A 23,069-nucleotide genomic window follows, 5' to 3' on the forward strand; every position below is an offset into this window, starting at 1 on the left:
AGCACACACATGTTACTAATCAGACACATGTTACTAATCAGACACATGTTACTAATCAGACACTAAAGTGACATGCCCAAAAGACGAAGTGACCAGTCATAATAACACAGCCACCTTCCCATAAATCCACACAACTCCTTTCCTCTGAGGACTGCATACCCACATAAACCAGGATATGTATATGGTGTAACATAGGGACCTACTAATTATATAGGTGAACACTGAGTGGACTAAACATTAAGAACACCTGCTCCTTCCATGACACAGACTGACCAGGTGAATCTAGGTGAAAGCTATGATCCCTTATTGATGTCACTTGTTAAAACCACTTCAATCAGTGTAGACGAAGGGGAGGAGACACGTTAAAGAAGGAGTTTTAAGCCTTAAGACAGTTGAGACATGGATTGTGTATGTGTGTTATTCAGAGGGTGAATGGGCAAGACAAAATATTTAAGTGCCTTTGAACAGGGTATGGTATTAGATGCCAGGCACACTGGTTTGTGTCAAGAACTGCAAGAACTGGGTTTTTCACGTTCAACAGTTTCCTGTGTTCATCAAGAATGGTCAACCACCCAAAAGACATCCTGAAAACTTAACTGTGGAAAGCATTAGAGTCAACATGAACCAGCATCCCTATGGAACGCTTCGACCCCTTGTAGAGTCCATGCCCTGACAAATTGAGGATGTTCTGAGAACAAAACGGATGGGGAGGTGCAACTCAATATTAGGAAGATGTTCTGAATGTTTGGTACACTCAGTGTATATAGGTACTGCATGGAATTAAATGAATAATGTCAATATAAGTCAGTTATGTTGCAGCAAATGATAGTCAGTACCGTTACCCTAAATGATACAGTCAGTAACAAACAACAAACTTTTTATAGTCCCGTACCCCTTCAAACATTCAACCTCCAGCTGCGTACCCCCTCTAGCAGCAGGGTCATCGCACTGTCAAATGTTGTTATTTGCCATCATTGTAAGCCTGCCACACACACACTATACCATACATTTATTAAACATAAGAATGAGTGTGAGTTTTTGTCACAACCCGGCTCGTGGGAAGTGACAAAGAGCTCATAGGACCAGGGCACAAATAATAATAATCAATAATTTTGCTCTTTATTTAGCCATTTTACATATAAAACCTTATTTGTTCATTAAAAATTGTGAATAACTCACCACAGGTTAATGAGAAGGGTATGCATGAAAGGATGCACATAACTCTGCAATGTTGGGTTGTATTGGAGAGAGTCTGTCTTCAATCATTTTCCACACACAGTCTGTGCCTGTATTTAGTTTTCATGCTAGTGAGGGCCGAGAATCCACTCTCACATAGGAACGTGGTTGCAAAGGGCATCAGAGTCTTAACAGCGTGATTTGCCAAGGCAGAATACTCTGAGCATAGCCCAATCCAGAAATCTGGCAGTGGCTTCTGATTAAATTACATTTTCACAGAACCGCTTGTTGTAATTTGGATGAGGCTCTCAGTAAGTGGACTGGAGGCAGGGCATGAAAGGGATAACGAATCCAGTTGTTTGTGTCATCCGTCTCGGGAAAGTACCTGCGTAATTGCACACCCAACTCACTCAGGTGCTTCGCTATATCACATTTGACATTGTCTGTAAGCTTGAGTTCATTTGCACAAATAAATCATACAATGATGGAAAGACCTGTTTGTTGTCCTTGTTAATGCAGACAGAGAAGAGCTCCAACCTCTTAATCATAGCCTCAATTTTGTCCCGCACATTGAATATAGTTGCGGAGAGTCCCTGTAATCCTAGATTCAGATTATTCAGGCGAGAAAAAACATCACCCAGATAGGCCAGTTGTGTGAGAAACTCGTCATCATGCAAGCGGTCAGACAAGTGAAAATTATGGTCGGTAGAGAAAACTTTAAGCTCATCTCTCAATTCAAAAAAACGTGTCAATACTTTGCCTCTTGACAACCAGCGCACTTCTGTATGTTGTAAAAGCGTTACATGGTCGCTGCCCATATCATTGCATAGTGCAGAAAGTACACGAGAGTTCAGGGGCCTTGCTTTAACAAAGTTAACCATTTTCACTGTAGTGTCCCAAAACATCTTTCAAGCTGTCAGGCATTCCCTTGGCAGCAAGAGCCTCCCGTGGATGCTGCAGTGTACCCAAGTGGCGTCGGGAGCAACTGCTTGCACGTGCGTTACCATTCCACTATGTCTCCCTGTCTTGGCTTTTGCGCCATCAGTACAGATACCAATACATTTTGACCACCAAAGTCCATTTGATGTCACAAAGCTGTCCAGTACTTTAAAAATATCCTCTCCTGTTGTCCTGGTTTCCAGTGGTTTGCAGAAGAGGATGTCTTCCTTAATTGACCTCCCATAAACGTAACGGACATTTACCTGGAGCTGTGCCAAGCCTGCCACGTCTGTTGACCTATCCATCTTTTCTACAGAATTCACTGGCTTGTACGCGAAGCAGTAATTGTTTCAAAACATCTCCTGCCATCTCACTGATGCGTCGTGAAACAGTGTTGTTTGATGAAGGCATTGTCTGTATAGTTTTTTGGGCCTTTTCCCCCAGTATTGTCCCAGTCATATCTGCGGTAGCAGGAAGAATTAAGTCCTCCACAATAGTATTAGTAGTGTCCTAGCCACTCGGTAGCTCACCATATAAGACGCTTCTAGCCCCTTCTTATTAATGGTATCTGTTGCTTTTATTCGTCTTACTACTCGAAAGTCATCTTAATTCTCACTCCAAAAACTCCCGTGGCTTATTTTTCAAATTGCATGCTTTGTTTCTAAATGTCTGTGCAAGAGTATGATAAAAATTACAGACCTCTACATGCTTTGTAGGTAGGAAAACCTGCAAAATCGGCAGTGTATCAAATACTTGTTCTCCCCACTGTATATATATATATATATATATTTTTTTTTTTTGTAAAAATGTGACCATCATTTAGGGCAGGTATTCCCAAACTAGTGGTATTTAGGGCAGGTATTCCCAAACTTGTGGTATTTAGGGCAGGTATTCCCAAACTGGCGCAATGTACATAAGTGTACCTATGATAAATTACAGACCTCTACATGCTTTGTAATTAGGAAAACCTGCAAAATCGGCAGTGTATCATTTAGGGGTACCTAAATGATATTCAGTACCATTACCCTAAATGATACAGTCAGTAATATTACCCTAAATGTTAGTCATTAACATTACCCTAAATGATACAGTCAGTAACATTACCCTAATACAGTCAATAGCACTAGCCAAGGAAATGTTGGTCAGTACAGTTACCACATACGGCAGGTAGCCTAGTGGTTAGAGCATTGGACTAGTAACCGAAAGGTTGCAAGATCGAATCCCTGAGTTGAACAAGGCAGTTAACCCACTGTTCCTAGGCCATCATTGAAAATAAGAATTTGTTTGTAACTGACTTGCCTAGTTAAATAAAATATTTAAAATACCACCACACAGACATAAATAGGTATACAGTTGTATGGTATACTAAAACAACAACCTATAGAACAAATAAAGACAGTTTGAAGATTGTACTGAGTCCCTATTGGGACTATTCCATTGGTTCCTTTGTACCAGGCAGAGTAAATCAAGTACAGATTAAGTATTTGTATGTTGTAGGCACAACCTTACATTTCACATTGACATTCTAGTTATTTAGCAGCAGCACTTATCCAGAAAAACTTACAGGAGCAATTGGGGTTAAGTGCCTTGCTCAAGAGCACCTCGACAGATTTTTCACTTAGTCAGCTCAGGGATTCGAACCAGCGACCTTTCGGTTACTGGCCCAACGCTCTTAACCGCTAGGTTACCTGCCACCATAGACCTTCTAATCATCTACCTTCTCATCATAAACAATGCCTGGGCGTATCTCGGGGGCCTGGTACCCCGGCGTGCCCTCCACCCCCAGTGCCCCCTCATGGAAGGACTGGCGCGAGATGCCGTAGTCCGAAAGCTTGATATTCACCGGGTCACACACCTAGGATGACACAAAGAAGGATTATGACATCTTCACACAAACATGCAACACTTTCTTTACTACCGGAAGGGCTAAAACACTTCTGGTTTTCCTCCTCTCCTTCTCATCAGGGAATGATTCAGACCTGGGACACCAGGCGAGTGCATTTAACTACCAAGTAAAAACAAAAAAACTGAAGTGTTTCGGCTTTCCAGGACTGGAATTGAACAGCTCAGACATAGTGGCTAGGGGTCGATTTGGAATTCTGCCCTTCATACTAATCACCTACCTCCAGGGACCACACCAGGATGTTGTCTGACTTGAGGTCACAGAAGATGATGTTCTTCCTGTGCAGGTAGACCAGCCCCGCTGCGATCTGATAGGCTGCCTTGAAGGTAAGCATGTAACCCAGGGGCATGTACCTGGAGCCTGATGGGGAGGGGGTGGGTGGAGTTAAAAGGGCAAGTTTAAAATGTTTTCAGAACTTGTGTGGAGAAGATTCTTAGCATTGGGGATCTCTCTAGCTGTGGATCTCTCTCTCGCGCCATCTCTATCCCTGTCTGCCTGTCTGGTGTGTCAGTCTTTGTCTCTCTCTCCTTCTTCATACCTTTATGTCTGTCCTCCAGCACAATGTTGAGGCTGCCCAGGGGAGCCAGCTGCAGGGCGAAGCAGAGCGGGTGGATACTGATTCCCACCAGGGGCACGATGCACGGGTGCTGCAGGGAGTGGAGCATGCTGGCCTCCTGGCGGAACTCTGAGAAGCTCCGGCACGCGTGCATGGACTGAAGGTGCTTCATCATGGTGTCTGGTGGAGGGACAGGAGTGGGGTGAGGAGAGAGGGGTGGGGTCAGGAGAAGAGGAGGGGAGTGGGGTGAGGAGAGGGGGTGGGGTGAGGAGAGGGGGGTGATGGTCAGGAGAGGAGGAGGGGAGTGGGGTGAGGAGTGTGGGGTCGGGAGAGGAGGAGGGGAGTGGGGTGAGGAGAGGGGGGTGGGGTGAGGAGAAGAGAGGAGGAGGGGAGTGGGGTCAGGAGAGGAGAGGAGTGGGGTGAGGAGAGGGGGTGGGGTCAGGAGAGGAGAGGGGGGGGGGTCAGGAGAGGAGAGGAGGAGTGGGGTGAGGAGAGGGGGGTGGGGTGGGGTCAGGAGAGGAGAGGGGGGGTGTGGGTCAGGAGAGGAGGGAGTGGGGTGGGGTCAGGAGAGGAGAGGGGGGGTGTGGGTCAGGAGAGGAGAGGAGGAGGGGAGTGGGGTGAGGAGAGGGGGGTGGGGTGGGGTCAGGAGAGGGGGGTGTGGTCACACATCAAATCACATTTTATTTGTCATATGCGCCAAATTCTTACCAGCCCTTAACCAAATATACAGTTTTAAGAAAAATAAGACTTAAGAAAACATTTCCTAAATAAACTAAAGTAAAAAAAATAAAAGAGCAACAACAAAATAACAATAAGGAGGCTATATACAGGGGTTACTGGTATTGAGTCAATGTGTGGGGGTACAGGTTAGTCCAGGTCATTGAAGTAATATGTACATGTAGGTAGGGGTAAAGTGACTATGCATAGATAATAAACAGTGAGTAACAGCAGCATTAAAAAAAGGGAGGGGGGATCAATGCAAATAGCCTGGTTAGCCATTTGATAAGCTGTTCAGCAGTCTGATGGCTTGGGGGTAGAAGCTGTTAAGGAGCCTTTTGGTCCTAGACTTGGCGCTCCGGTACTGCTTGCCGTGTGGTAGCAGAGAGAACAGTTTATGACTGGGGTGGCTGGAGTCAAACATGGAGTCAAACATTGAGTCAAAACTTGAAGATCCACTTTGAAACGTGAATGCTGCTTCAAATCATAAAATCATAAAATTGACGGATAGATTAGTAAAATAAATCATATAGTCCCTCTGTGTGGCTCTAGACATGGGCAGAGCTTACAAAACCCCATGAAAAAAACCATGGTTCCAGTTACGGGGGGCAGATATACACCCCTAGCCTTGTTAGTAGGGCTGGCCAGAGAGAGGGGCTGTTGTGGCCTTTTTAACAGAGAACATCTGGGATATGTACATCCCTTTTTGGACAAAAATCTATAAAATATAACCATTGATTCTTGAGGAATGTAACTTATAACATGAGTGGTTATATTTCTCCAGACCCATCCCTCAGCTGTTTACCAAAAAAAGTGATAGCCCATTAATAGATAGATGTGTGTGTGTGTGTGTATGTGTTGACGTGTGTGTATGTGTTGACGTGTGTGTGTGTATATGTGTTGACGTGTGTGTGTGTGTTGACACGCGTGTGTAAATGGTTTTGGTTACAGGTGCCTGCTGTGCTGGGGTCCCTCTCTCTTTCCATAAAGACTAATGAGAAGTATTAGGTTTCTGGTTTGGACAGCGCTGTACTCAACCTCCACACCAGGGAGTGGAAACTAGATTCATGCAACGATTTTTGTCAGAGCGAATGGTCGGGAGGACGAAAAATAATCATCAGAATTTGAACACTGCAAACTGACCACAACTAAGCCCAAATATATATATATTTTTACATGCCTCTTTTTTATTTGGGGAAATACTTGTGAACAGATTTCCTAAATATATATTTTTGTTGAATTCTTGGTGATTTTACAGATTTAAATCAGTTTGCTGGCCGGTTTTGGCCTGTTGACCCCTGCTCTACACCGTCCTACATACAGCATAGCAGACCCCTGGTTCACGCCCAGCTCGGGGCAGACAGGAAGATATACTGCTACATATACAGCGTGATGTCTGTATGGCTTTTGACCACTTGCTGCAAAGAAAATTGCTCTTTGGAGGCTAATAAACTATCTTTACTACTACAGTGCAGCATGTCCGACCTGGTCTAGAGTCACTAGACTGGAACAATAGAGTTTGACCCCTTGGTCCAGTTAGATCAGCAGGGTTATTTCAGATCACCTTGGGGATTGACCTCAGAAAGTGGGGATGGACAGAGAGAGAGAGGGATAAAAGAGAGAGCGGGAGAAGGAGAAAAGAGAGGGCGGGAGAGAGAGAGAGAGGGAGGAAAGAGAGAGGGGGAGAAAAGAGAGAGAGCGAGGGAGAGGTCTAGAGGAAAAAGAAAGAGGAATGGGAAAGACAGAGAGACAAAAGAGAGGGAGAGGGCTGGAAGCGAGAGAGATGATGGTAGGAGAGAGAGAGAGGACTGGGGGAGATGGATGTTCTATTTTCCCAGTGTGGGAGCAGGGTAATGCTGACTTTACTCCTACAGTATATCACTGTTCTGTCACATCAGAGGAAGGTGAAAGGATAACGTTTGTCCAACGTCCTCTCCATCAGAGGAAGGTGAAAGGATAACGTTTGTCCAACATCCTCTCCATCAGAGGAAGGTGAAAGGATAACGTTTGTCCAATGTCCTCTCCATCAGAGGAAGGTGAAAGGATAACGTTTGTCCAACGTCCTCTCCATCAGACAGAGGTTAAAGGATAACGTTTGTCCAACGTCCTCTCCATCAGAGGAAGGTGAAAGGATAACGTTTGTCCAATGTCCTCTCCATCAGAGGAAGGTGAAAGGATAACGTTTGTCCAACATCCTCTCCATCAGAGGAAGGTGAAAGGATAACGTTTGTCCAACGTCCTCTCCATCAGAGGAAGGTGAAAGGATAACGTTTGTCCAACGTCCTCTCCATCAGAGGAAGGTTAAAGGATAACGTTTGTCCAACGTCCTCTCCATCAGAGGAAGGTTAAAGGATAACGTTTGTTCAACGTCCTCTCCATCAGAGGAAGGTGAAAGGATAACGTTTGTCCAACGTCCTCTCCATCAGAGGAAGGTGAAAGGATAACGTTTGTCCAACGTCCTCTCCATCAGAGGAAGGTGAAAGGATAACGTTTGTCCAACGTCCTCTCCATCAGAGGAAGGTTAAAGGATAACGTTTGTCCAACGTCCTCTCCATCAGAGGAAGGTGAAAGGATAACGTTTGGATAATGTTGTTTGATGTAGATAATGGTCTCTGGAGAAATGGGATATACTAGTGTGTACTCTCCGGTCACGTTTGTAAATGTTAAACTGCACAAATATCCCCTCTGTAACGCCTGTATGAACAGGATATACCCACACACACCTCAATAGGCTGGTATTTCAACATTGTTGTGTGTATGGGTGGAGGCTCAGCATTGTAATTTCAGAAATTGTCCTTAATATATCTGCCTTAAGTGTGGAACGATAGTGTTTCACAATATAAAAAAGTGATATATATACAAAACAATAAATGCATTCTGTGGCAAAATTGCATTCTTATGGTGCAGCTTCCTTTTCTTCAACCAAAGCTGGTCTGTCTTTTGTTGTCAAATTGGAAGGCTGCCCCTCCCTCTCTTCGATCAGCATCACTCAGACGTGTGGTCATCTCCTCACGACTGAACATGTAGATACCGTGCTGCCATTTCCTGGCTGCTAAACACCTACATTGCTCGTTTCATTTCAGTTGATGTACCATCTCAATCACTGCCAAATGTCTTTCAATAACAATACCTAGTATTTTCAGCTGTTTGAAGCTTGTGAACAAAACTGAAGGTAAGAGACTCAAAAGCAAGTCTCCACTGAGGTTGCGGGGAGGGGGGCGACTTCAGGCTGCGTTGTTGCAATTCTCCTTGTTTCCTTAAGGGGGCTTCATTTTAGATGATGCCCCTTTAATCTCACATCTTATGATCTCTTCTTACCTAGGGAATGGCTGTGTTATCTGCTGGCACTTTGTGGCTTAGATCTAAGCTGCTGGGAAACACATTGTGACAAATCCAATTATAAGAAGCATTATTGATCGATCAGATAGCATCACCATCTATCACCCTGCTGAGTGAACCCCTCGTCTGGCCTTTAGGAGGACTTTATGAGTGAACCCCTCGTCTGGCCTTGAGGAGGCCTTTATGAGTGAACCCCTCGTCTGGCCTTTAGGAGGCCTTTATGAGTGAACCCCTCGTCTGGCCTTTAGGAGACCTTTATGAGTGAACCCCTCGTCTGGCCTTTAGGAGACCTTTATGAGTGAACCCCTCGTCTGGCCTTGAGGAGGCCTTTATGAGTGAACCCCTCGTCTGGCCTTTAGGAGGCCTTTATGAGTGAACCCCTCGTCTGGCCTTTAGGAGGCCTTTATGAGTGAACCCCTCGTCTGGCCTTGAGGAGGTCTTTATGAGTGAACCCCTGAGCTCCTAACCTGAGCAAACATTCCATCACTGCAGGTGACAACCTTGGTTTTATACCTGTTCAGACTATACACAGTCCATCACTGCAGGTGACAACCTTGGTTTTATACCTGTTCAGACTATACACAGTCCATTACTGCAGGTGACAACCTTGGCTTTATACCTGTTCAGACTATACACAGTCCATCACTGCAGGTGACAACCTTGGTTTTATACCTGTTCAGACTATACACAGTCCATCACTGCAGGTGACAACCTTGGCTTTATACCTGTTCAGACTATACACAGTCCATTACTGCAGGTGACAACCTTGGTTTTATACCTGTTCAGACTATACACAGTCCATCACTGCAGGTGACAACCTTGGCTTCATACCTGTTCAGACTATACACAGTCCATCACTGCAGGTGACAACCTTGGTTTTATACCTGTTCAGACTATACACAGTCCATCACTGCAGGTGACAACCTTGGCTTCATACCTGTTCAGACTATACACAGTCCAGCACTGCAGGTGACAACCTTGGCTTTATACCTGTTCAGATTATACACAGTCCAGCACTGCAGGTGACAACCTTGGCTTTATACCTGTTCAGACTATACACAGTCCAGCACTGCAGGTGACAACCTTGGCTTTATACCTGTTCAGATTATACACAGTCCATCACTGCAGGTGACAACCTTGGCTTTATACCTGTTCAGACTATACACAGTCCATCACTGCAGGTGACAACCTTGGTTTTATACCTGTTCAGACTATACACAGTCCAGCACTGCAGGTGACAACCTTGGCTTTATACCTGTTCAGACTATACACAGTCCATCACTGCAGGTGACAACCTTGGTTTTATACCTGTTCAGACTATACACAGTCCAGCACTGCAGGTGACAACCTTGGCTTTATACCTGTTCAGACTATACACAGTCCATCACTGCAGGTGACAACCTTGGTTTTATACCTGTTCAGACTATACACAGTCCATCACTGCAGGTGACAACCTTGGCTTTATACCTGTTCAGACTATACACAGTCCAGCACTGCAGGTGACAACCTTGGCTTTATACCTGTTCAGATTATACACAGTCCAGCACTGCAGGTGACAACCTTGGCTTTATACCTGTTCAGACTATACACAGTCCATCACTGCAGGTGACAACCTTGGTTTTATACCTGTTCAGACTATACACAGTCCATCACTGCAGGTGACAACCTTGGCTTTATACCTGTTCAGACTATACACAGTCCATCACTGCAGGTGACAACCTTGGCTTTATACCTGTTCAGACTATACACAGTCCATCACTGCAGGTGGCGTTGTGCACCTTTTCAGTTTGTTTACAAACCGCCAATACACATATGAGTAGATGAAGAAATTGACTACTTTTAAATGGAGATAGCCCTCAATGGCACTTCCCATGCTGTCACATAAGTGATAATGGCAAAGATAGGGGGTGGGGTCTCTTTCGAAAGCTGTGGAATGAACTGCTTCTCTCGGCGGGGTGGGGCCTGTTGATTGAATTTGACCGCTTGGCTGATACTACCAGAACATAATTCGATTGTAAACAATAGGGCAATAAAAGTGATTATTGAGCATCTCCTGTCCCTGGGACATTAAACCATTTGGCCTCGATCACATCGATTGTATCACACACACACACAGGTTCGTAAATGGACTGACATTTTACAAACAAAATGTGCTGACTGGCCGAACACGGAAATGACCAGTCAGCATTGTCTTATTCCATGAAGCAGGATGTCGTGAGTTACTGTTCCATTGAGTTCCTGGTGATGCAACCCTATCACAGATCTCCATTGAGTCCATGGTGATGCAACCCTATCACAGATCTCCATTAAGTTACTGGTGATGCAACCCTATCACAGATCTCCATTGAGTCCCTGGTGATGCAACCCTATCACAGATCTCCATTGAGTCCCTGGTGATGCAACCCTATCACAGATCTCCATTAAGTTACTGGTGATGCAACCCTATCACAGATCTCCATTGAGTCCCTGGTGATGGAACCCTATCACAGATCTCCATTGAGTTCCTGGTGATGCAACCCTATCACAGATCTCCATTGAGTTCCTGGTGATGCAACCCTATCACAGATCTCCATTGAGTTCCTGGTGATGCAACCCTATCACAGATCTCCATTGAGTTCCTGGTGATGCAACCCTATCACAGATCTCCATTGAGTCCCTGGTGATGCAACCCTATCACAGATCTCCATTGAGTCCCTGGTGATGCAACCCTATCACAGATCTCCATTGAGTCCCTGGTGATGCAACCCTATCACAGATCTCCATTGAGTCCCTGGTGATGCAACCCTATCACAGATCTCCATTGAGTCCCTGGTGATGCAACCCTATCACAGATCTCCATTGAGTCCCTGGTGATGCAACCCTATCACAGATCTCCATTGAGTCCCTGGTGATGCAACCCTATCACAGATCTCCATTGAGTCCCTGGTGATGGAACCCTATCACAGATCTCCATTGAGTCCCTGGTGATGCAACCCTATCACAGATCTCCATTGGCTATGAACTCAACACAATTCTCCCTGAACACAATGGAGACAGACGAGAGCTGGAGCTGCAAGCAGCCCGGAGGACGACACAATACATTGGGTTACTGTTATTTGGCAACAAGTGATAAGCAAAATTATTTTCCTAACAGCAAGAAGTGTAAGCGTTCTCAGTGTTACCAGACGTGGTTGATCAACTGCTGTTTTCCTAACAGCAAAAGTCTGAAAACTTTCAGAGTGTTGCCAAAGCGTTTGTGTAATGTTACAGTTTAGATAAGTGTCCACACAACCCAAGCAATCCTAATATTCTGATAAACGAGTCCCATTGTGTCAATCGTGAGCAGCAAAATGTTTTCATATTAAAGAAATCTTCTGCGTAAGCAATTATTTTCAATAATTTCAGTATTTAATAAACTTTCAGTAGCTTGAGCAGACAATCAAATCCTTGTTAAAGTTTGTGTGCGCTTTTCATAAGCACAAAACAAGTAATAAAAACCTTAAATCCATGGTATATTGATACAGCAGGGCCAATGAGGGTAGACAATAAGCACGATAATGTCAGTACAAGTACAAGATACAGGAATGTGAGAGAAAAGGCTGTCTAAGGGACAAGAAGACAAGAGAAGGGGAAAGATGAGATGAGATAGAAGAGAGAGAAAGAGATGCTATGGATGCTATGGACAAGGCGGAGAGGAAAGAAAGAGGAGACAGGAGAAGAGTGAGGAGAGGAGGGAGGAGAGGGAGGACAGGAGGGAGGAAAGGAGTGAGGAGAAGAGTGAGGAGAAGAGTGAAGAGAGGAGGGAGGAGAGAAGGGAGGAGGGGAGGGAGGAGAGGAGGCAGGAGGGGAGGGAGCAGAAGAGTGAGGAGAAGAGTGAGGATAAGAGTGAGAAGAGGAAGGAGAGGGGTAAGGAGAGGAGGGAGAAGAGGATTGAGGAGAGGAGGAAAGGAGGGAAGGAGGGAGGAGAGGAGGGGAGGGAGGAGAGGAGTAAGGAGAGGAGTGAGGAGAGGAGTGAGGAGAGGAGTGAGGAGAGGAGGGAGGAGAGCAGCACCAGGGTGATAGATGATGATGATGATGCTCTCTGATCCTGAAGAGAGAGTGGGTGTCCCAAATGGAACCCTAGTACCTTTACAGTGCACTAGGTCGGACCAGGGCCCATAGGGCTCTGAATAGGGAGTCATTTGGGACACACACAGATAGTCCTTATCACAGCCTGGGGAGATAGAGAAGACAGGAGCAGAAATTAGATGGGAAGAGAAAAGGACAGGGGATGAAAGGGATGAACAGATGGGAAGAGAAGATCATGAGGAATCCTCAGAGCCTGCAGAGAGATAGCTTTTATCACTGTCAGGGATACAGAGAAGACAGAAGAAAACAAAGAGAGGAGACAGAAGATGAAGGGGTGATGGAATAGAGAGAGCGGGAAGGCGTAAATAGAGGGGAGGAGAGAGACAAGGAGAGAGGAGAGAAGAGAGAGAGGAGAAGAGAGAGGGGAGACGAGAGAGGGGAGGTAAGAGAGAGGGAAGGCGTAAAAAGAGGGGAGGAGAGGGGGGAGGAGAGAGACAAGGAGAGAGGAGAGAAGAGAGAGGGGAGAAGAGAGAGGGGGAAGAGAGAGGGGGAAGAGAGAGGGAAGAGAGAGGGAAGAGAGAGGGAAGAGATGGGAGAAGAGAGAGGGGAGGTGAGAGAGGGGGAAGTGAGAGAGGGGGAAGTGAGAGGGGGAAGAGAGAGGGGAGAAGAGAGAGGGGAGAAGAGAGAGGGAAGCGAGAGGGGAGGTGAGAGAGAGGGAAGAGAGAGGGGAGAAGAGAGAGGGAAGAGAGAGGGTAGGTGAGAGAGAGGGAAGAGAGAGGGGAGAAGAGAGAGGGAAGAGAGAGGGTAGGTGAGAGAGAGGAAAGAGAGAGGGAAGAAGAGAGAGGGGAGGAGAGAGACAAGGAGAGATGAGAGAAGAGAGAGGGGAGAAGAGAGAGGGGGTAGAGAGAGGAGAGAAGAGAGAGGGGAGAAGAGAGAGGGGAGAAGAGAGAGGGGAGAAGAGAGAGGAGAGAAGAGAGAGGGGAAGTGAGAGAGGGAAGTGAGAGAGAGGGGAAGAGAGAGGGGAGGTGAGCGAGAGAGAAGAGAGAGGGGAGAAGAGAGAGGGGAGAAGAGAGAGGAGAGAAGAGAGAGGGGAAGTGAGAGAGGGAAGTGAGAGAGAGGGGAAGAGAGAGAGGGAAGTGAGCGAGAGGGGAGAAGAGAGAGGAGTGAAGAGAGAGGGTAAGTGATTGAGAGGGAAGAGAGGGGAGGTGTGAGAGAGGGAAGAGAGAGAAGGAAGAGAGAGAGGGGAGAAGAGAGAGGGGAGAAGAGAGTGGAGAGAAGAGAGAGGAGAGAGGAGTGAAGAGAGAGAGGGAAGAGAGAGAGGGAAGAGAGAGAGGGAAGTGAGAGAGAGGGGAAGAGAGAGGGGAGAAGAGAGAGGGGGTAGAGAGAGGGGGTAGAGAGAGGAATGAAAAGAGAGGGGAAGTGAGAGAGAGGGAAGAGAGGGGAGGTGTGAGAGAGGGAAGAGAGTGAGGGGAGAAGAGAGAGGAGAGAAGAGAGAGGGGAAGTGAGAGAGAGGGGAGAAGAGAGAGGAGAGAAGAGAGAAGAGAGAGGGGAAGAGAGAGAGGAGAGAAGAGAGAGGAGAGAAGAGAGAAGAGAGGGGAAGTGAGAGAGGGAAGTGAGAGAGAGGGGAGAAGAGAGAGGGGAGAAGAGAGAGGGGAGAAGAGAGAGGAGTGAAGAGAGAGGAGTGAAGAGAGAGGGAAGAGAGGGAAGAGAGAGAGGGAAGAGAGAGAGGGGAGAAGAGAGAGGAGAGAAGAGAGAGGAGTGAAGAGAGAGGGGAAGTGAGAGAGAGGGAAGAGAGGGAAGAGAGAGAGGGAAGAGAGAGAGGGAAGAGAGAGGGGAGAAGAGAGTGGAGAGAAGAGAGAGGAGAGAAGAGAGAGGAGTGAAGAGAGAGGGGAAGTGAAGAGAGAGGGGAAGTGAGAGAGAGGGAAGAGAGAGAGGAGAAGAGAGAGGGGAAGTGAGAGAGGGAAGTGAGAGAGAGGGGAAGAGAGAGGGGAGAATAGAGAGGGGGTAGAGAGAGGGGGTAGAGAGAGGAGTGAAGAGAGAGGGGAAGTGAGAGAGAGGGAAGAGAGGGGATGTGTGAGAGAGGGAAGAGAGAGAGGGAAGAGAGAGAGGGGAGAAGAGAGAGGAGAGAAGAGAGAGGAGAGGAGAGAAGAGAGAGGGGAAGTGAGAGAGAGGGGAGAAGTGAGAAGAGAGAGGGGAAGTGAGAGAGAGGGGAGAAGTGAGAAGAGAGAGGGGAAGAGAGAGAGAGGAGAGAAGAGAGAGGGGAAGAGAGAGAGAGGAGAGAGGAGAGAAGAGAGAGGGGAAGAGAGAGAGAGGAGAGAAGAGAGAAGAGAGAAGGGAAGTGAGAGAGAGGAGAGAAGAGAGAAGGGAAGTGAGAGAGAGGGGAGAAGAGAGAGGAGAGAAGAGAGAAGGGAAGTGAGAAGAGAGAGGGGAAGTGAGAGAGAAGAGAGAGGGGAAGTGAGAGAGAGGGGAGAACAGTGTCAGGATGAGAAAATAGATATCAGGATCAAGAGCTGCAATATCGTTCCATGAACAAGGTCCTTAAATAGAGAGACGATAACTCAAGGATACACACGCACACGCACACACACACACACACACACACACACACACACACACACACACACACACACACACACACACACACCAGTTCCAGTTGTTCAAAGCTGGCTTAGAGCCAGTGGTAGCGTGAGAGATAGTAGGTATACACTACATGGCCAAAAGTATGTTGACACCACTTCACACCCGTTGCTGACCGGTGTATAAAATCGAGCACACAGCCATGCAATCACCATAGACAAACATTGGCAGAATAATGGCCTGTACTGATGAGGGAATGGTGTGTGTGTGTGTGTGTGTGTGTGTGTGTGTGTGTGTGTTACCTGTACCACTGCTGATGGTCTGCTGCCTGCACTTCTTGAAGTGAAAGCGTTTGATGGCGACTGGTTGGCCACGGTAACAGGCTCTATAGATGATAGTTCCACTGCCCCCCTGGCCCAGGATATCACTCTCCTCCTCACTACACTCCAACTGGGCCTTCTCTAGGAACAACCTACACACACACACACACACACACACAGTATTATGTTATGCACGTCACACACACAAACATTATAAACACACTCCAGCTGGTTCTTCTAAAGAAACAACCAATATAACACAAACACCATACAGGACATGATACTATGTATACCTCATAGAGTACATGATACTATGTACACCTCATACAGAACATGATACTATGTATACCTCATACAGAACATGATACTATGTACACCTCATACAGAACATGATACTATGTATACCTCATACAGAACATGATACTATGTATACCTCATAGAGTACATGATACTATGTACACCTCATACAGAACATGATACTATGTACACCTCATACAGAACATGATACTATGTATACCTCATAGAGTACATGATACTATGTGTACCTCATAGAGTACATGATACTATGTATACCTCATAGAGTACATGATACTATGTATACATGACACTATGTATACCACATAGAGTACATGACTATGTATACCTCAGAGTACATGATACTATGTACACCTCATAGAGTACATGATAATATGTACACCTCAGAGTACATGATACTATGTATACCTCATAGAGAACATGATACTATGTATACCTCATACAGAACATGATACTATGTATACCTCATAGAGTACATGATACTATGTACACCTCATAGAGTACATGATACTATGTACACCTCATAGAGTACATTATACTATGTACACCTCAGAGTACATTATACTATGTACACTGTCGTAGCTGAATCAGAGTTAGTTAGGTAACATAGATAAATAAGATGTTTTATTTACTTTCATAATATGCTTATGTGAGATACTTGTCATTAGAATGTCATTTTTTGTCTTTTACATGTCTGGTAATATGCAGAATATCAGAATGGAACATTGTCTTCATATGTGAATGTATCTGTTAAACCATGTGAAGGGCTCCACAATGTCTGTACTCCAGTCACTCCCTCCTTTTCCCATTGGGGGGAGGAGTATGACAGTGTCTGGAACCATTGTATTACCCCTCTGATGTTGCACTAATCTTGAGATAGTATATGACCTAGAAGTCACTCCCCTGAGTGAGCTTGTCCAGGAGGGGAGAGAAGAGGGGGTGTATTTGAGATGGGAGACAATTGTCAGTAAGAGTGTCCATGATTGTATCTTTGAATGAAGAGATGGAGATAAAACTGTCCAGTTTGAGTGTTTTTTGCAGCTCGTTCCAGTCGCTAGCTGCAGCGAACTGAAAAGACGAGCGACCCAGGGATGTGTGTGCTTTGGGGCCCTCTAACAGAATGTGACTGGCAGAACGGGTGTTGTATGTGGAGGATGAGGGCTGCAGTAGGTATCTCAGATAGCGGGAGTGAGGCCTAAGAGGGTTTTATAAATAAGCATCAACCAGTGGGTCTTGCGACGGATATACAGAGATGACCAGTGTACAGTTGAGTTAGAGTGCAGTGATGTGTCCTTTAAGGAGCGTTGGTGTCAAATCTCATGGCCGAATGGTAAAGAACATCTAGCCGCTGAGAGCACCCTTATCTGCCGATCTATAAATTATGTCTCCGTAATCTAGCATGGGTAGGATGGTCATCTGAATCAGGGTTAGTTTGGCAGCTGGGGTGAATGAGGAGCGATTACGATAGAGGAAACCAAGTCTAGATTTAACCTTATCCTGCAGATTTGATATGTGCTGAGAGAAGGACAGTGTACTGTCTAGCCATACTCTCAAGTACTTGTATGAGGTGACTACCTCAAGTTCTAAACCCTTAGAGGTAGTAATAACACCTGTGGGAAGAGGGGCATTCTTCTTACCAAACCACATGTCCGTTGTTTTGAAGGTGTTCAGAACAAGGTTAAGGGTAGAGGAAGCTTGTTGGACACTAAAGAAAGCTTTGATGTAGAGCATTTAACACAACATCCGGGGAGGGGCCAGCTGAGTATAAGACTGTATCATCTGCATATAAATGGATGAGAGAGCTTCCTACTGCCTGAACTATATTGTTGATGTAAATTGAGAAGAGCGTGGGGCCTAGGATCGAGCCTTGGGGTACTCCCTTGTGTTCTGCCAGTCACCTTCTGTTAAAGGTCCCCAAAGCACACACATCCCTGGGTCGCTCCTCTTTAAATAAAGGTTAAATAAAAAAAGAAACTCCCTTGGTGACAGGCAGTGGCTGAGACAGCAGATGTTCTGACTTTATGCACTGCACTCTTTGAGAGAGGTAGTTAGCAAACCAGGCCAAAGACACCTCAGAGACACCAATAATCCTTAGCCGGCCCACAAGAACGGAATGGTCTACCGTATAATTTTTGGGAGCCAATAAAAATAGCAGCACAACATTGCTTAGAATCACAGCCAATAGTGACATAATTTAGGACCTTTAAGGATGCAGTGACACATCCATAACCTGAGCGAAAACCTGATTGCATACCAGAGAGAATACTATAGACATCAAGAAAGCCAGTCAGTTGATTATTGACACGTTTTTCCAACACTTTTGATAAACAGGACAAAATAGAAATTGGCCTATAACAGTTAGGATCAGTTTGATCGCCCCCTTTAAATAAAGGGCGCACCGTGGCTGCCTTCCAAGCACTGGGAACCACCCCAGAGAGGAGAGACAGGTTCAAAGGTCAGAGACAGGCTTGGTGATGATAGGGACTGCAACCTTAAAGAAGAAAGGATCTAAACCATCTGACCCAGATGTTCTTCGGGGTCCAGTTTAAGGAGCTCCTTTAACACCTTAGACTCAGTGACCGACTGCAGGAAGAAACTTTGTAGCGGGGCAGGGGAAAAAGAGGGAGGAGCATCGGGACTAGTCGCATTAGAAGGGGTGGGAGATGAGGAAATGTTGGACAGGCAAGGAGGCATGGCTGAGTCAAATAGGAATCCTGACTTAATGAAGTGGTGATAAAAGAGCTCAGCCATGGGCTTCTTGTCAGTAACAACCACATCATCAACTTTAAGGGACATAGGCAGCTGTGAGGAGGAGGGTTTATTCTCCAGGTCTTTAACCGTTTTCCAGAACTTCTCATGATTAGACCCACAGAGAGAGAACTGCTCCTTAAAGTTACTGACTTTGGACTTCCGGATAGCCTGAGTGCACTTAGTTCTCATTTGCCTGAACGAGAGCCAGTCAACCTGAGTATGTGTGTGCAGAGCCTTTCACCAAATGCAATTCTTGTGGTGGGATAACTTTGTCAGATCACGGTCGAACCAGGGGCTGAACCTGTTTTTAATTCTCATTTTCTTTATGTGGGCGTGTTTGTTACCAATACCAGTGAAAATATCCAAAAAGAAGGTCAAATTTACAGAGACCATGTCATGAAGGAAGGCTTGCTCATTAAATGTTTTTAACATGCTACCTCCTTGATCCCAACCTCAACTCTACCTCCTGGACATCAACACATGCACCATACATTACTACAGCTACCTCCCTGATCCCAACCTCAACTCTACCTCCTGGACATCACCACATGCACCATACATTACTACAGCTACCTCCCTGATCCCAACCTCAACTCTACCTCCTGGACATCAACACATGCACCATACATTACTACAGCTACCTCCCTGATCCCAACCTCAACTCTACCTCCTGGACATCAACACATGCACCATACATTACTACAGCTACCTCCCTGATCCCAACCTCAACTCTACCTCCTGGACGTCAACACATGCACCATACATTACTACAGCTACCTCGCTGATCCCAACCTCAACTCTACCTCCTGGACGTCAACACATGCACCATACATTACTACAGCTACCTCCCTGATCCCAACCTCAACACATGCACCATACATTACTACAGCTACCTCCCTGATCCCAACCTCAGCTCTACCTCCTGGACGTCAACACATGCACCATACATTACTAGAGCTACCTCCCTGATCCCAACCTCAACTCTACCTCCTGGACATCAACACATGCACCATACATTACTACAGCTACCTCCCTGATCCCAACCTCAACTCTACCTCCTGGACGTAAAAAAATGCACCAAACATTACTACAGCTACCTCCCTGATCCCAACCTCGACTCTACCTCCTGGACGTCAACACATGCACCATACATTACTACAGCTACCTCCCTGATCCCAACCTCAACTCTACCTCCTGGACATCAACACATGCACCATACATTACTACAGCTACCTCCCTGATCCCAACCTCAACTCTACCTGCTGGACATCAACACATGCACCATACATTACTACAGCTACCTCCCTGATCCCAACCTCAACTCTACCTGCTGGACATCAACACATGCACCATACATTACTACAGCTACCTCCCTGATCCCAACCTCAACTCTACCTGCTGGACATCAACACATGCACCATACATTACTACAGCTACCTCCCTGATCCCAACCTCAACTCTACCAACTGGACATCAACATATGCACCATACATTACTACAGCTACCTCCCTGATCCCAAACTCAACCCTACCTCCTGGACGTCAACACATGCACCATACATTACTACAGCTACCTCCCTGATCCCAACCTCAACTCTACCTGCTGGACATCAACACATGCACCATACATTACTACAGCTACCTCCCTGATCCCAACCTCAACTCTACCTCCTGGACATCAACACATGCACCATACATTACTACAGCTACCTCCCTGATCCCAACCTCAACTCTACCTCCTGGACATCAACACATGCACCATACATTACTACAGCTACCTCCCTGATCCCAACCTCAACTCTACCTCCTGGACATCAACACATGTACCATACATTACTACAGCTACCTCCCTGATCCCAACCTCAACTCTACCTCCTGGACATCAACACATGCACCATACATTACTACAGCTACCTCCCTGATCCCAACCTCAACTCTACCTCCTGGACATCAACACATGCACCATACATTACTACAGCTACCTCCCTGATCCCAACCTCAACTCTACCTCCTGGACGTCACCACATGCACCATACATTACTACAGCTACCTCCCTGATCCCAACCTCAACTCTACCTCCTGGACATCAACACATGCACCATACATTACTACAGCTACCTCCCTGATCCCAACCTCAACTCTACCCGCTGGACATCAACACATGCACCATACATTACTACAGCTACCTCCCTGATCCCAACCTCAACTCTACCTCCTGGACATCAACACATGCACCATACATTACTATAGCTACCTCCCTGATCCCAACCTCAACTCTACCTCAACGCATGCACTATACATTACTACAGCTACCTTCCTGATCCCAACCTCAACTCTACCTCCTGGACATCAACACATGCACCATACATTACTACAGCTACCTCCCTGATCCCAACCTCAACTCTACCTCCTGGACATCAACACATGCACCATACATTACTACAGCTACCTCCCTGATCCCAACCTCAACTCTACCTCCTGGACATCAACACATGCACCATACATTACTACAGCTACCTCCCTGATCCCAACCTCAACTCTACCTCCTGGACATCAACACATGCACCATACATTACTACAGCTACCTCCCTGATCCCAACCTCAACTCTACCTGCTGGACATCAACACATGCACCATACATTACTACAGCTACCTTCCTGATCCCAACCTCAACTCTACCTCCTGGACATCAACACATGCACCATACATTACTACAGCTACCTCCCTGATCCCAACCTCAACTCTACCTGCTGGACATCAACACATGCACCATACATTACTACAGCTACCTCCCTGATCCCAACCTCAACTCTACCCGCTGGACATCAACACATGCACCATACATTACTACAGCTACCTCCCTGATCCCAACCTCAACTCTACCTACTGGACATCAACACATGCACCATACATTACTACAGCTACCTCCCTGATCCCAACCTCAACTCTACCTGCTGGACATCAACAAATGCACCATACATTACTACAGTTACCTCCCTGATCCCAACCTCAACTCTACCTCCTGGACATCAACACATGCACCATACATTACTACAGCTACCTCCCTGATACCAACCTCAACTCTACCTCCTGGACATCAACACATGCACCATACATTACTACAGCTACCTCCCTGATCCCAACCTCAACTCTACCTCCTGGACGTCACCACATGCACCATACATTACTACAGCTACCTCCCTGATCCCAACCTCAACTCTACCTCCTGGACATCAACACATGCACCATACATTACTACAGCTACCTCCCTGATCCCAACCTCAACTCTACCCGCTGGACATCAACACATGCACCATACATTACTACAGCTACCTCCCTGATCCCAACCTCAACTCTACCTCCTGGACATCAACACATGCACCATACATTACTATAGCTACCTCCCTGATCCCAACCTCAACTCTACCTCAACGCATGCACTATACATTACTACAGCTACCTTCCTGATCCCAACCTCAACTCTACCTCCTGGACATCAACACATGCACCATACATTACTACAGCTACCTCCCTGATCCCAACCTCAACTCTACCTCCTGGACATCAACACATGCACCATACATTACTACAGCTACCTCCCTGATCCCAACCTCAACTCTACCTCCTGGACATCAACACATGCACCATACATTACTACAGCTACCTCCCTGATCCCAACCTCAACTCTACCTCCTGGACATCAACACATGCACCATACATTACTACAGCTACCTCCCTGATCCCAACCTCAACTCTACCTGCTGGACATCAACACATGCACCATACATTACTACAGCTACCTTCCTGATCCCAACCTCAACTCTACCTCCTGGACATCAACACATGCACCATACATTACTACAGCTACCTCCCTGATCCCAACCTCAACTCTACCTGCTGGACATCAACACATGCACCATACATTACTACAGCTACCTCCCTGATCCCAACCTCAACTCTACCCGCTGGACATCAACACATGCACCATACATTACTACAGCTACCTCCCTGATCCCAACCTCAACTCTACCTACTGGACATCAACACATGCACCATACATTACTACAGCTACCTCCCTGATCCCAACCTCAACTCTACCTGCTGGACATCAACAAATGCACCATACATTACTACAGTTACCTCCCTGATCCCAACCTCAACTCTACCTCCTGGACATCAACACATGCACCATACATTACTACAGCTACCTCCCTGATACCAACCTCAACTCTACCTGCTGGACATCATAGGGAAGAGAGTGCCATTTGGGACACAAGCCCAAGTGTTTCATGTGAGATTTTAATGTAGAGCTCTATGTCAACAAACCGGCACAACCGCTTAAATGAGCATAGAACAAAAAGCCTTGGTCAGCTGCCAATCTTAACTGCTCATAGTTGACCATCTATCCTGGAGCTGACTTCCTGCTAGGG

At 46.3% G+C, this 23,069-nt stretch overlaps 1 protein-coding gene across 2 annotated transcripts in view; it reads right to left on the reverse strand.

Annotated features, from left to right (window-relative positions):
• Positions 1-23,069, reverse strand: part of lrrk1 (leucine-rich repeat kinase 1) — a gene marked incomplete at its 5' end in the record, with an annotated part of 102,605 nt that overhangs the window by 46,924 nt on the left and 32,612 nt on the right. Inside the window, 4 exon segments of one of the 2 annotated variants that reach the window (XM_055900081.1) lie at positions 3,833-3,970; positions 4,239-4,378; positions 4,557-4,754; positions 15,563-15,726. In XM_055900081.1, the coding sequence (XP_055756056.1) occupies positions 3,833-3,970; positions 4,239-4,378; positions 4,557-4,754; positions 15,563-15,726 (640 nt within the window). 2 annotated transcript variants of the gene reach the window in all.

Source organism: Salvelinus fontinalis, chromosome 35, assembly GCF_029448725.1.
Source record: "Salvelinus fontinalis isolate EN_2023a chromosome 35, ASM2944872v1, whole genome shotgun sequence".
NCBI classification, from domain to species: Eukaryota; Metazoa; Chordata; class Actinopteri; order Salmoniformes; family Salmonidae; genus Salvelinus; species Salvelinus fontinalis.